Source organism: Aspergillus puulaauensis, chromosome 7 (genome assembly GCF_016861865.1).
Source record: "Aspergillus puulaauensis MK2 DNA, chromosome 7, nearly complete sequence".
Taxonomy (NCBI): domain Eukaryota; kingdom Fungi; phylum Ascomycota; class Eurotiomycetes; order Eurotiales; family Aspergillaceae; genus Aspergillus; species Aspergillus puulaauensis.
In genome coordinates, this window is record NC_054863.1 from 1,443,118 (window position 1) to 1,457,814 (window position 14,697).

Sequence of the window (14,697 nt, forward strand, 5' to 3'; positions counted from 1 at the left end):
TGTGCACAAAGTCAATGTCTATGCGCGAGTGCCCAGGTACCACGCTCAATGTTCGACCATGGGTTTTCTATGAGTTGGTAACTATACCGCCTTAATTCAGAAAAGAATGCAGTGCCCATATACCCGCTGAACCGTTTCATGATTCCGGAGAAGGACAGCTGGCAGAGACAGCATCAAGCACCGCGGCAAAGCTCGCATCAGAACCTAAAACGTCCATATACAATAGCACTGGTTCAGGGAACTCTCAAAGACTGATCTCTCAGCCGCGAAAGATTCCAGAGAGGAAGCTTCTCATTATGTGGACTGCAATTTCAATGAGATCTACCAAGTCAAAGGAAATCACCGAGGAGTTCAGGTCGGAGCTATCAGCAACAGAATATGACTGGCTTTGGCTTGCACTGCCTCGCGCAAGCCTTAGCCCGCCTGGACCACCTTCGCCATCTTGTGCATCTGCCTAATCAGCTGCATAAAGACTATTTTTGAGCCGGACGCTTTTGGCAACCCTCGACTGGACAGGCTTCATTTCACATACGTTGGGTCAGCAACGCAAAGGAGACGAAAAGACATAACCAGTATACCACGGCGGGAGATATCTACTCCCGATACCTTATGTTTGTACCTTGTCGACCCGGTGATGAAGCAAGGTGGAATGCGAATTTTCAGAAAACAACCTCAATCCTGAAAAGCATGGACAAGCTTCCAGTGCGGCAAGCATGAAGTCATGGAAAGTGCATGCGAAGATACAAGTCCAAACACTAGATGGTTTTGGCGATCGAGACGAAGACACTCAGCACAGCAGTCACCAACCAGGACACCAACCAGGACGGCTTGTATGGCCGTGTTCTAGCATCCCGAGCAGCTATTGCCCTAACGAACCAGGCAGACCATCCTGAGAGTCATTGAAGGACACTCTATCAATGGACTCACCAGGATTCACACAATAAAGCAGGTATTATTTGGACTACCCACCGGTATCAAACAGTAAGAAGCTAACGTTATCAGCCGTGTTCTGGTGTCCCAAGACGGCATGCAACTATTTGTAACGTTTGCTCAGACACCACTGGAGTGGCGCGAGTTCCTCCTGACAGGATCCATCTACAGAGCGACCAGACATTTTGCTAAGTCACGTCTGACGCCCCAGGGTCTGTGTGCTGTCTGTCCCTCTACTGCCACTCTACTGCCACTCTACCCGTCATCTGGGAGCATAAGTCGGTTACCCTGCTGGTGCTATATGCCAACCCTACAAGGAGACTTCAGAAAAGTGCTTTTCGGTCTGTTTCGGTCACGGAATGCTGGGCCAAATAATTACATCTTGCATTGAGAGGGATGATTCTGATACACCCACTGCTGGGTCTCGTATATCGACCACTCCAAGTCCTGAATTCGAATCCATCTTCTTTCTCCCATAACACTCCTTCCGGTCACATACGATACATCGAACGCCAAACCGGCCTGAACCTAAAGATTGGAGAGCGAGTGACGCCAATCTACTCCGCTGGCAAAGTCAGATCCAGGATTATGGTCTGGACAGCTACCCTCGAAGTCGAGAAGGACGTCCCATCATGTGGGCTCTGTATCAGTGTCCAGAAAGCAACATACTCAGCTTGAACATCTGCCTCATTTCGTTACCGGCTGCTGTGGATGATCAATCAACACACAATTTCCATTATGTATACCTGATCACCCGACTCTCATTTATGACGTGTTCGTTGTGACATGCTGATAATATATTGGCCGTCGTGTAAATCCTTCCAACATGATCAAGCCCGCGAACTACCATCGGGAATTGCCAGAGAACCTGGGCAGTAGATCCCTGATATTGTAATAGCCACAGGGTGTTTGTCTTTCGAGTCTGTCAATGACTCTCAGTGATATGGTAACGCAACGCCGGAACCATATGGCTTGGAAATACAAGATATCTACTCGAAATGGTCAATCGATGCAAGCACCGCACGCCCATCCATCACAGTGGCTTTCTACACCAATATGGAGTCATGGAAAACTGGTCAGGTATGATTCTCTCTTCGCGGGTTCCCTGTTTCTATCTGTCTTCGCAGGCTTGCTATCTCTGCCTGTCCTCGCGTCCTTTGTATTTATTATATTTGCTTTGCTGATATAGCCCTTGCAGAAAATGTCCTCCTCTGCCAGCCTCCGCGCCTGTGAATGTCTTGCTGCCGTGGCTGATACTGTCTGTACTGTCTTCTTGCCCCTCTCTGAGGAAGAAGAGGAACCCTCTGCGGAGGGAAGTAATGAAGTTCACCTAGGCTATCTCGCGGGATCTGGCTAAAAGTGACAGGACCCCTCAGCGGAGGAGGAAACTCCTGATCCTGTGCCTGTCTCTGCGCCTGCTCCTGCTCCTGCTCCTGCGTAGTCCTCTATAGTTTTCACGGCCCTTTTTACTATCTTCATTCGCGGGGAGACGTATATGCTTATAAGTAGCTTAGCCGCGCTGACCTCCCGTGGTCTTATTATCTTAGATCTCTCCCGGACACTCCCAGGGAGGACTGGGACAGGAAGCCTCCAGCTCCTGCTACTGTGGAACAATGGACCACCACCAGGTTCGTTCACTTACCGCGGTAGCTTGGTTTACACCTCGCAGCCAAAGGCAACCTGTCGCAGTCCCGGGGCTACCCCTTAAACAGGTGATCAGACCCTGTCCACCCGCCAGCGTCAGTGGATGCGTTTCATCCCGTTCTGCGGGTTCGGTTCGCCGGGGCAGTTGGACGTGTGAACGCCACTACTCCAGATCCTAGAAAACCCTTATCTTCTGATCAGAATGATGATCTGCGTGTTGTTATGCATCATGGAAAGCGTGTTACTCTTGCGTTTCTGTCCTTGTGGAGGTTGCTACCTGCTACGAAACCTTCCCTTATGGCGACACTGAGTCCCCTGGATCGCTTCACTTATTGACCAACAACAACTCATGGGTTATTCGAGACACAGCTCAGCCAGGCAGATACTGTCAAGTTAATGATATACCGCGGTAATCCTGCCGAAACTGACAGTCTCCTTGAAATTCCCGCACTTCCTGATGTTGGTTTACTGATTTCAAGTTATGCACTCTTTGCGGTGCTTTAAAAACTACGACACATCTCCACGATAGAGTTTGGCATTTATGCATCAAGTCACTGTCTTCCTGGCGTTCCTTGCCTTTGCTATCAGCAAGGGTTGTGACGGAGCAATCCTGAACTGAACAGGCTACCTTCATCCGTCAAGGTATCCCTACAACAGATGGGTTCGAAGAGACCGATTTGAAGCTTCGCGTCTCGCAGTCCAGGCTGGAAACTTGAACTATCCCCCAAAGCTCCACGACGATATTGAGGCTATGGATATCAATTCATGTCCATTTCGTCCGGTGACAGGTTTTGCTGTCGCCTGACGGGACAATATCAGATTCAGGACTCGGCTCTGGACCTATCGGGAAGACAGTAATTGATGATTGTCCCTTTCCAAAGATGGTTAGTTGTATGAAAGAGTCTCGCAGTCCAAGAAACTGTTCGATCACGTATCGCCCTACACTGGATCTAACTAGAAACATAGCATACAGAAGGCTTCTATGACCTAAACGTCGAGGATGCACCCCGCAGTGGAAGCCGATATCAGCTGGATCGCTGTACCTTCTGCTGCTTAACATGGGCATTCCTCCAGATTCCAGACAGCCATGGTGATATACCAAGTAAACATCGTGTCAGGCTCTTCACCAAAGCCCGGTGACGAACTGATAGCTCGGTGGCGTCTAGCGGCCACGAAGAAATGGACTGGGATGCTCATTCGACTGAACCAGGCCAGTGCTCTCTCTGTAGGTCTAGACCGCATCGTCATCAACATGACATTCATCCTTCGGACGGCCGCTGGGGTATCCAAGTATCCCTCACTTTCTCTATCATCCTTAACGTTGCCCTCTGTCTTCTCCATTCGAGTAGGATGCTCTAGCGGAAGATCGAATGGTCCCATTACTCTTGAATACTCAAGAATCAACTCCACTACGGCAATCGATCGAATGGCAGAGCTATATACATACGGCTCGCCGCAGGGTAGGCTTGTTTCTGTCCTCTGATACCAGGGACTTGAAGTGGCAATAGATGGGATATGGACACCAGAACGATAGGGTGGCAATCTGCACTGTCCTCTTGGCAAGTTGTCTATGCAGTTGTAATTCTTACGACAGACCAAACAGTCATCCCTGGTGGTCAGTATCCGGCTTCATTAAATGCTTTATTCTTCGACCCGGCAAGCGGATTGGATGTGTTCCTCCTGTTCCAGATCAAGACCTAAGCTCGTAAATGAAGACATTCAACTTCTATCATCTTTGGCCTCTTTGCAGGCTCAAAGCTTTGGCTCGCGTTGATGAGACTTTGGTCTCTTCTCATCTCACTCCATTATGGCTCGCATCAAACAAGCTACTTAAGTTTCGAACGATGCATGCATGATTTACAAATTATCCTCGGTCTGATGGACCCTTAGGGTGTCCATGGCCTGTTGTTATCTTTCATCCACGCAACCCTGAGAAAACACCTCGGGGTCCCTCAGCTTTCTGGAGAATTGCCCCTTGATATTTAGAGACCATTGACCAGGCGGCTCTGGATCCCTTGTATTGCTCCGAGCTAACCGGGGGGTGAAATGGCCTCGGTGGAAATGGTTGCGAAGTGTATAGAGATTTCTGTTCCTGTGCGCCTGCTGTGCCCGTCACCTTGCCGCCCCGACTCGCCAGGATTACTTCAATACAGTGACGGGCTTCCATGTTCTTCCTGTCACCATGAGCCTAATATGCCTTGGTCGAACGGACCCAGATCCCACACAGGTGCAGAATCCATATCAGCCAGGAAAACCGAATACACGATGTATGACCATCGAATTGATTCCCTGTTTTCAGTCACATCGACCACTATCCTATGGTATGGAAACCCTAAGGATGCGGAAACAAGCTTCACTGTGGACTCCACCCATACATCATGTTGCGGACTGGACGTGCATTGGGAGATAAAGCCCCCATGTGGGTGGGTTCTGGAGCACAAACTCAATTACTTCGTCATCATCTTATTGGGAATCCTCCCATAATAGCCATTCGGTAAACACCAGCTGTCAACGCTCGGTACTGTGGGAAGTAGGATTTTACCTCTACCTACTGTAGCTAGTTTTTCTAAACTCTACACAACACCATCGTTTTCAGAGATCATTAGTCGATAGGAACTAATTCAATTATTCGGTATTCAGTCCAATGCCTGAAGGGCGACTTTAACAGCGAGGACAATGAGTCTCGATGAGGACGGATAAAACAGGAGAAACTAGTGAATATGATGGTTAAACATGCCCGGCATTTATCGATCAAGGCCACGCTATCAAAAACATAGCCTTGAAGAACCCGGTGCTGTTTGCCCTGGGCGCTGAGTGTATGGATCTTAACAGCAACCCCCATGATCAACAAACTAACGGATTTACTTGATACGCGGCTGTGCTTTTCCAACCGACTGGGAGCTGAAAACGGTGCCCAGATACAGACAGGGTCATCGAGATGGCCACTTGCCGTAACCATTCCAGAGTGCATACGGTGGCCAGAGGTAGTCAGTCTATAGAATAAAGGTTATTAAGTAAGTCTTTAGCATCACGGAGCCTAGGATGTCTCTCTATTCACACCGATTGCCAGATCTTCCCAGAAATAAGTATGGTTTATATATCAATTTGGTTACGGAAAGATCTATAACTTCATTAGGGCACGTTAATTCTATGCCGAAACCAACAATGGAACTCTGCAGTAATATAATCTTTATTAAAAGTATAAAAAGAACTACATCAGTACTAAAGCCACTTCAAAACAACCAAAACCAGCCTTAATCCGCCTTCTTCGCATGAAATGAGAAATACGGGTGCTCCAGGACCTGCTCAGCTGTTGGCCGTTGATTGGGATCATACTTGAGCATCATCCGGAGCAAATCCTCCAGCAATTTCCTAGTCATTCCTCCACAAGGACCCATCCGGCTTCTAAATACAACGAAACCTTGCCAATCCCAGATCAAATCTGCAAACATGAGACATGTCACGATTAGGGTTGAGTCATAAGAACCATGATGATATTCAGATCTATCGCTAACATGCCATTCATATAGTCATAATGCATCAGTTATATAATCCAAAACAGAAGAGACTCTTTATATGCATCTATCTCGTCCACGGAACATCAACCCCCAGCGCATCCGCAGCCCTCATCGCCGAGACAATACACCCCTCCAACAACACCATGCCATCCCAGCACCAACCGCCGACGATAAAGACATTCCCGTCGCCGCTCTTCCATGCCTTATCCTGTTTTTCATCCACCGATGAAAGGACGGCGGGTGTAGTTGCACTGTCGAACATCGAATTGACAACAGCCTGGCTCTGCGCTGTGCGTAGAACACGCGTGAAATCCACCCGGTGCAGGATCTTCGACTCGTCGATGCCGCCTTCCAGCGCGTACGTCGTCACGAGGACCTGCGCGGGATGTTCGTGTATCGATTCCGTCCTGGAACTGGCGACATCCGTAACCATGTGCATTGCCGTAAGAGGCAGCGGCCTTGTTAAATCCCCCGCCGAACCCGCTGAAGATGATGAATCCAGCACCGATTTAAACTTCCGCTTCTGAAGCCGCGAGTTATCCCGCAGATACGCACTATATCTCTCCACGCGCGAGAAATCACGGTGCACAACCGTCTGCACCGTCGTCGTCGGGATAACACTCATTGCATCCCTCAGCGGGGCGAAAATCTTCCCTACGACATCCGGCGTCACGGCGATGATCGCCCGGTCGTAGACCTTCGATCCTGCTTTCCCCTGCGCAATCCACGAAACCCGGACCTTCTCGCCGCCCTCGATGCTCTCGACGTTTGTGACTCTGGTGTTGAACTTGACGCTCAGCCCGCTGGAGAGTTTCGCCTCTGCGGCCTGGACGCCGCCTGTTACTGTGTAATGCGGCTTGCGGTACGTTTGGCGCGCATAGCCGACGATGTCGCTGGCTGGGAAATTGAGCAGTTCGTGGTGTGTGCACGTCGTGATGCTGGAAATGAGTGGGAGGAGGTAGCGCCAGGTGTAGTAGGTCGGTATTCTGACGCGAGTCAGGTACGCGCCTAGTGTCTCGCCGGTGGTGCTCTTCTTCAAGCCAGGCCGTGAGCTAGATGCGACCTTAGGCACGACCAGAAAGCAAGCGGCCGTGAACCAGAGATACCAAAAGACCAGGTACGCAGTCTCAAACACCCACTCCGCGGCGCCAACCCCGCTAGGTCGAATTGGGGGGAGGATGTGGTTGTTTGACGAGTGGATGAAGTAGATGCCATCGCCGTTATCTTTCTTCTCTTTCTCTTCCTCTTCCTCGTACTTCGTTTTCTCCTTGCAAAGTGACGAAGTCGAGATACTATCATCATCACCATCACCACCAGACAGCGTCGACAGACTATAAACAAACTTCGGCTCTGCAAACCGCACGCCGAGATACTCGTACATCTTGCGGAGGTTGTCGTAGTACCCGGCGGCGAAGGCGCGCATGGGCAGATCGATTCTTTGTCCGTCTTTTTCTTCGTTTTCTCTCCCGTTCATAGATGCAGATGATGAAGACGGTGGAAGCGTATAACTCGCCGAGTCGAGCGAGAGCTTCTCTTGCTGCAGATGCATTAGCACAACCCTTTCACACGCACAACAAACCCAAGAACCATAAAACCGAGAACCATAGAAATCAAAAACCCAAACCAAACCAAACCGTACAAAACATAAAAAATAGAAGAAAAAAAAACATACCATCTCCAAAACCTCCACATCAAACCTCCGCCTCTCATCCTTCTCATCCTTCTCTTTCTTATTATCACAGACAAGCAAATGCGCCGTAACAAGACCTGCCATGCCCGAGCCGATCACAGCCACTGTTTCTCTCCGCGGCGGAGACTGAGACTGAATCCGAGTCTGAGTCTGGATCTGAGTCTGAGACTGGGTCTGGATCTGAGACAGGGATTCCATGTTTTGCATTTTTGGCCCCATTCCTTCTCCCTCTGTAGGGCTGACACTGCCACTGCCAGGGGCTTTGCTGTGGCTGGAGTTGGAGACGTCTATACTCTCGCTCTCGCTCTCTGCGAATACCGTGTCCCAAAATCGAGTGCTGAGACAGGGTTTCAAAGCAAAAAAAAGGCGCAGAGAGCGAAGGAAATGAATGAAAGAGCGCCGAAAATGAAATAGAGGGAAATGGGGATGATTTTCAACCAGCGGCAGCTGATTTGCACAGCGGGTCACGTGGGCTGCTTGTCTAGTACTACTGGAGTAAGCCTGGGCTTGGTCTACCTTGGTATTGGAAGGCGGGCGGAGGAAAGATTCGGAGGAAATTAAGGAAGGGTCTTAGCTCTTAAGGTTGGGCATTTTGGACTGGGTCAATTGGCGGAGAGCAGATTGTGCAGTGCATAATGGGTTGTGCTGGTTAAAGTATTGAGGGAGGCGATTATTAATCTGTGCGGCGGATTTGTGCTGCCGCGGCTCGACAATCGGTTGGGGATGGAGATCTCACATGCTTCTCTTACGGTATTAATCAGTTGAGTTCGGTGGTGATTGTTAATATTGTTGTGGTTATTTGCTATATACACAATAATACAGGCCTAGGCTTGTCAGTAAATCAATTTAAACTCCTCCCAAGGTCCTCCCAAGGTATCCCAATAACTTATAAGCAATATCCAGTCCATGCCTAAGCCAAACCCGCAAAATCCAAAGCAAATCAAAATCAAAAACGCATCCAAAACAATGCAGTTGGATCCAACCAGTGATCGGCAGGCAAAAGGATAATCACGCTAGAGCATCTTTCGTCTCATGATGTTTTGCTTTGCCCATTTATAAGCCCAAGCGAGCCGCGAGGCTCTAGTATAAACCTGTACTGTATGTGCCCATACTTTTAAACAAGACCCTTTTTCCCCGCCGTCGCTGCTGAATCAAAAACAAAAAGAGACATTTCCAGTGAGAGTAACAAGACAGATGAGTTGCCAGTTCGGTAAAGAGGTTCTGAGGTGACGGGGTAACGAGGTAGGTAGGAAAAGTATCCACAAAGACTGACGTAATAATATCCAAGAAAATAAGAGGCGCCGTTAACACATCAGAAGAAGGCAAGGTCGTAAATCATTAAAGAGGTAATGGTAGTGGGTGGGGTGTAATATGTTGTGGATTAACCATTCGTGGTGATCGACTTCGCCTTGGAATTATTCGTCCACGACAAGAAATCAAACTTGTCTTTGGCGTTCTCCAAAAGCGACGAAGAGCTGGACTCCGATTGCATCGCGCTGCGGACTTGCTGGGTTTCGCGCGGCTCCAGAACAAGTGACCGTCGGTAGAAGGTCTGCAGGCTCTTCTCGCCGTTGGATCGCACTCGCACAAGCTCGTTCTGCATCCAGGCCTGAAGCTCCGGTATCTCCGTCAGGCGGTAAGGGATCTGGAAGCGCTGGAGCTCGCTGATGATGCGGGCGGTCTTGACATGCTTGTCAAAGTTGATGACAGCCATCTCGCCCTCATCCGTTGGGAGATTGCGGAGTGCCTGGTTACCGTGGTCCACGAACGTGAGATCGGTCAAGTAGGTTCCGACGAAAGGCAAGCAAGGGGGCACATGGTTCTGGAGACGCTGGCGGAGGACAGCGTAGTTGCGCGATACATCGACGATGCCACGGAGGTACTCCAAGGTGGTCTTGGTCTTCTGGGAGACAATCTCCCAGGTACGACGCAGCCGCGAGATCATGGACGAGTTGAGCGAGCAGATGATTGCCATGAGCGAGTCATAGTTGTTCAACTCCAAGCACTTGTTCGCGATCTTGACCCAGTGCTTGATGATCGCAGCACGCTTCTTCGGCTCCTCGAGCTGCAGAATCGAGTCTGCAACAAGGTGTGCAAGATCCGTCGAGAGCGTAGACATCGCGCGGACGTTCACCGCAAGCGATCCCGTCTTCTTCATCCACTCCGTCGCGAGCAATTCCTCCGGGAGGATCGCGCAGAAAATCCGCGACTCCTTGATGGTGAATTGACGGGCCAGCTCCAGTGGGTCGAAGTCGAGGATCGTGATCTGACCCTCGCCATTCTTCCACCGCGTGAGCAGGCCATGCTCCTTCTTGCCAAGCAATGGCGACGGAACAGGAGTATCCGGATGGATGTACTGCGCAGTAGCGGTGTTGGTCTTGCCCATCGAAGAGACAAGACGAGGAACCACTGGCCCTTGAAGCTTAGAAACCTTGTCGGTCAATTCCAAGAGGCGCCTCGCGGCAGTCGGCAAGTTTTGCATCAGAAGGCCGCTCGAGAATTCGGTAATGTACTCCAAGGCCACATTGTCGCAGTCATGGCGCCAGTGCGACTCGAGCCAGCCTTTAAACACGTTGTAGACGCGCAGGCGAACAGGAGAAGCGGCATGCGGGGTGTCCCCGATGTAGTTGAACCGGTCCACTAGGGTCTCGGCAAACTCCATCGGTGAGGCGAAGAGGCGGAAGGTAAGGTAGAATGTCGATACGAACATCGCATCAGGTGTAGATTGGTGAGCCGTCAGTTTCTCAACCAAGGCCCGGAGGCTGCCACCCATGACATGCCCTTCCTTGAAGATCAATTCATGGGCGTAGGTCTTTTCCAAGACATTGGCTTCAGCCTCCTCGTTCTCTTCGGCAAGAGTCGAGTAACTGACACTGCCCTTGAGCGACGGGACCATGCCGATGTCAGGTGAGGTCGCCCGGGTCGATGTCTGAGACACTCCACTCATTTCCGAATCACGGAGGTTGCTGTAGGTGAAGCTGCTAGCGTTGCTAGTCACACCACGGCTATACGAGTCGCTGATCTCAGACTTGGCATGACTGTCGCGACGGAAAGAGTCTGCAGAGGTAGGATCTTGGGGAGAGGAGGTAAAAGAAAGCTTGTCAAGGCTAGGAGAGAGGACAGAGGATTGGAATGAAGACGAGGGTTCGGTGGTGGCCGGTGTTATAGCACCAGCACGTGACTGGAAGGAGCAAGGTGTTGCGTCGTCCGTGAGACCGGGAGTCGACGGTGAAGATGCATGGTGAGATTGGGGGATCTGCAAGGGAGGTGGGGGAAGTCGTGCCATCTCTTGGGAACGTTGCTCAGGGACGGCAAGATCGACCGTGCGCTGAGGCTGTGGCGTAGAGTCTGAGCTCTCTTCGGGTACCGCGCGAGGGATAATTTCTTCCTTCGTGCCGTCTTGCCCGGCGTCGGCGACCAGCTCAAAGTCACCACTCTGCTCGAGCACCAGGCGAGCTTTGGCCATGCAGTTGCCTGCAGCTCGCACGCATTCGGTTGCCGCATCGACGAGGCGCTTTCCCTCGTCTGGCATGAATACGAGGTCATCGTCAGGGCACTGCGCTGGTCGGAAGGCATCGCGGGCTGCAAACACCAATTCCGACAAGCGCTCATACATGCCATCTCTAGCCTGCTCCAGGAGAGTGCTCCCCTGAGTGTCATGCTCGCAAACAGCCTCGATAACCGTTAGCAGTCCACGGCAGGAGCGGACGGCCTGTTCAGTGGTGATGACCAGCTCGGTAGACGAGCGGGACTGCAAATGCAGGCCAATGAAAGAGCCCAAGACACCGAGAAAGCCGTCGTAGGTGGCCGTAAGTCGCTCGGAAGCAAGGTTTGGGTTTCGGGCAGTGGCAGCAGCTGAGCCGGTATAAGACGCTCGGTGTGAGACAGAAATGCGTTTGGTAGTGACGGACATCGGGCGGGGTTGCGAGTCAAACGCATCCATCCGAGTTGAAGCGCGGCTCATATCCAATCGGCTTTCGAGTCTGCTTTCCAATCGGCTCTCCAGTCTGCTTTCCAATCGGCTCTCTAGTCTGCTGCGGTTCAAGAGTCTGGACTCGTTCCGCTCGGTGTCGGCCTCAGACGGGGTAGTCTCCGTTGGCGAAAAGGTCTCAGACACCGGCGTTAGGGGCACATCATGGGCTGATAATTGCTGCTGTTCCAGCTCTGCAATTGCCCTGCTGAGGCCAACCTCCTCGTTCCAGACATCGAGGAATCGAACGCCGCGAGTCACAATTCGGAAGGCTTTCAGGAGCATCTCGTCAACCATGTACTCGACCTCGTCTTCCATTGGCTGGCCGCTGGAGATTTCCTGGAACTTTTTCGTCGTTCGCACCAGTGATGACAGGTCTGCCAGCAGTGCCTTTCGGTTCTTTCGGAGACCATCCTGGGCCCTCACCAGTGATGCGTCGCGAGTAAGACATTCGGATTTTTCAAGGAGAAAGCGCACTCCAGCAATCAGGCCTCGGACGAGATCCTGGTTGCCAAAGTCGACCAAAGGCGATCCGCATCCTCCTCGAATGATATCCCAGAAGTCCGTCAAGGCCTTGAGGAGTGGTCGCATCGGGACATGGTCGTATGCCTCGCAGTAGTTCGTGGGTAGCCAGCCCCGGGCGCCTGAGTCCAGAAGCGTGCCGTCGGCCCAGCCATTAGTGTGAACAGAGTGTACTAGAATAATAGCACCTTGATCCAGAGGGAGAGTAACTGTTGCTGGAGAGACATCCCCAGCAGGGTGAAAAGGGTAGAATGCGCGAAGGTAATTGTGAAAGACCCCCCGGGACGGTTCTGAGCGATCCATATTGCCGTCCTGGGTGGTCGTATGGGGAGTTGCCGGAGGAGTAATCTGGCGGTCGTATGAATAGAAGCGATTTGGAGCAGGACGAAAGTTGGAGTTTCCCTTTTCGATCTTCAATGGCGCGATGTGAGGCTTCATTTGCTCCATTTCTTTCGTATGTTCCAGCATATAATAAATCTATATAGTTCGAGATAGGTCGAGGCCACCAACGACCAGTATTCAACAGACGGCAAAATCAATGAGCATCCTCACACATTCGAATAACTCGCGTCGAGAGAGCGATTGCTGTGGCGAAAAGGTGAAAAATGATAGTCGCGTGGTAGTGTTTGAAAACGAGTGGTTGGAGATAGTTGCAGAGCAGTTATCGTCCGACACTGAAGCACATTTCGTCAGTAACTGGAGCCCGTTCCTTCTTTCGAGCGGCTGGGAAAGGTGCTTGGAGGGGATGACAATGTTTTGGTCCGGTTGTGGCGCGGATCACTGGGGGGTGAAAGAATGCTGGGATGGATTCTAGGGAGTGAGGAATGGGAGGAATGCAGGCGTCTGGCAACCGGTTGCTAAGTTGCGGACGTACCTAGTGAGCAAAACCAAAATAAACCAGTTGCACAATTAAAATTATATGCTACGGTTGTGCTATGCTGTCCTCGAAGTACTCGAACAAGCACGTTCGTTCCTGGAAGCCGGGGGGGTCGAACGAGGCAGTAAAGTCGTCGACGGGCACGAGGCAACGGGGAATTGGCGACGGGAGGAGAAAAGGGAACCAAACAAGGATCCCAGCTCAGCGTCGAATTGCACAGAGTTCCTAATGACGCAGCGCAATGGCTCCGCCTGTTCGAGAGATGCCGAGTTGTAACGCAAGGATCAAAGCTAGCCCGGTTCGAGGCCTGGATACAGCAGTGATCGCAATTCGCAGCAATCGATCTTGCCCTTTCTTTCCGATCCCGATCGGCCGAGGCGCAGATAGGGAGCAAAGGGTGGTGTTTTCTCGATCGAGGAGTAAACGCTAATGTATGGATGTCGCAGAGTAGAAAGCAAGGGCCGCGGATGGGCCAAAGCACCGAACGGTTCAACAACAGCAGCAGCAGCAGAAACGAAGGAACACCTCAAGTGACGGCACCAGAGAGACTGCTGGAGAAGCGAAGGACGGAAGAAGGATCGGAGGAGAGAGAGGAGAAGGAGTGAGGTTCGTCGAGGACGGGAGCGGGCGATAATATGGAGGAGGGGAGCAGGGACCGAACGATCAGAAGTAAGAAGCGGCGGACCCACTTGGGCTGGCGCTGCGATCTTCTTTCTTTTGCCCTCAGTCCTCACTCAGTTATCCTGACGAGCTTTTCCGACAAAGCAGGCAGGCTGCTCGTCCTTAGCGCGGCCCCGAACCGTCGATGATCTGCCATCACATCCATCATTTCCCTGTTGGTCCGCCTGTCCGGAGTTTTTTTATTTATTTTTCGTTTCTATATTTATTTCCTGATTTATCTCCCGATTTATGACGGATTTATGACTGGCTGTTTACTCCTGCGGTTCCAGACGCATCCCTCGTAGGAACAACGCACGAACAGCCGTCGACCAGCAATCGCAGATGGAAAGTGCATATTAGCACACGGTGTTAATAAACCGTCGGCAACAGGGGTTCGAGTCGTTAGTCTAGAAGCGCAGCGGAGTGGACTGATTATTGTGTGCTAAATTAGTGCGTCTAGCGTGACGGAGACGGGAAATCCATCCGCTGATTAGTCTAATTAGTGCCGGCGCTCCATTTCCAACGCTCCCCGATATTAAATTATTTAATTGTTTTTGTCGCGTTCTGGCCAAGGCACTATCCGCTGGTGGCAATGATGCCCCTGCACCCCTCGCTGCAGCCTTTGCCCCCCTGTTGCTTGAAATAAAAACATCAAATAGGGTGAGACTGAGCAGAGCTCTGCGTCTCCTCAGTTATTCGCCATACTGGACAAAGGTCTGGTACGCGCTCCAAAATATAGGCGATCGACGTCGCTTCCACGGTTGACAAAAGCCTGAACCTTGGTGACGCCCTCAGGTCTGCCTTTTTGTCGTAATTTCTCCAGGAGCTGCAGCTTCAGTTGCCTACTAGGTACTAGTGCTCCACTGAAGAGCTGTCAGACCAGTCG

The 14,697-nt window shown here is 51.3% G+C and overlaps 2 protein-coding genes across 2 annotated transcripts; both read right to left on the reverse strand.

Annotated features, from left to right (window-relative positions):
• Positions 1-6,156: 6,156 nt before the first annotated feature.
• Positions 6,157-8,001, reverse strand: APUU_70547A (uncharacterized protein; the record flags this gene model as incomplete). Its single annotated transcript, XM_041695431.1, has 2 exons — positions 6,157-7,629; positions 7,765-8,001. 2 exons carry the CDS (start codon positions 7,999-8,001, stop codon positions 6,157-6,159), a joined length of 1,710 nt encoding a protein of 569 aa, XP_041561163.1.
• A 1,162-nt stretch (positions 8,002-9,163) lies between these two features.
• On the reverse strand, positions 9,164-12,742 carry APUU_70548A (guanine nucleotide exchange factor; the record flags this gene model as incomplete). Its single annotated transcript, XM_041695432.1, has 1 exon — positions 9,164-12,742. One exon carries the CDS (start codon positions 12,740-12,742, stop codon positions 9,164-9,166), a length of 3,579 nt encoding a protein of 1,192 aa, XP_041561164.1.
• Between the last annotated feature and the right edge of the window lie 1,955 nt (positions 12,743-14,697).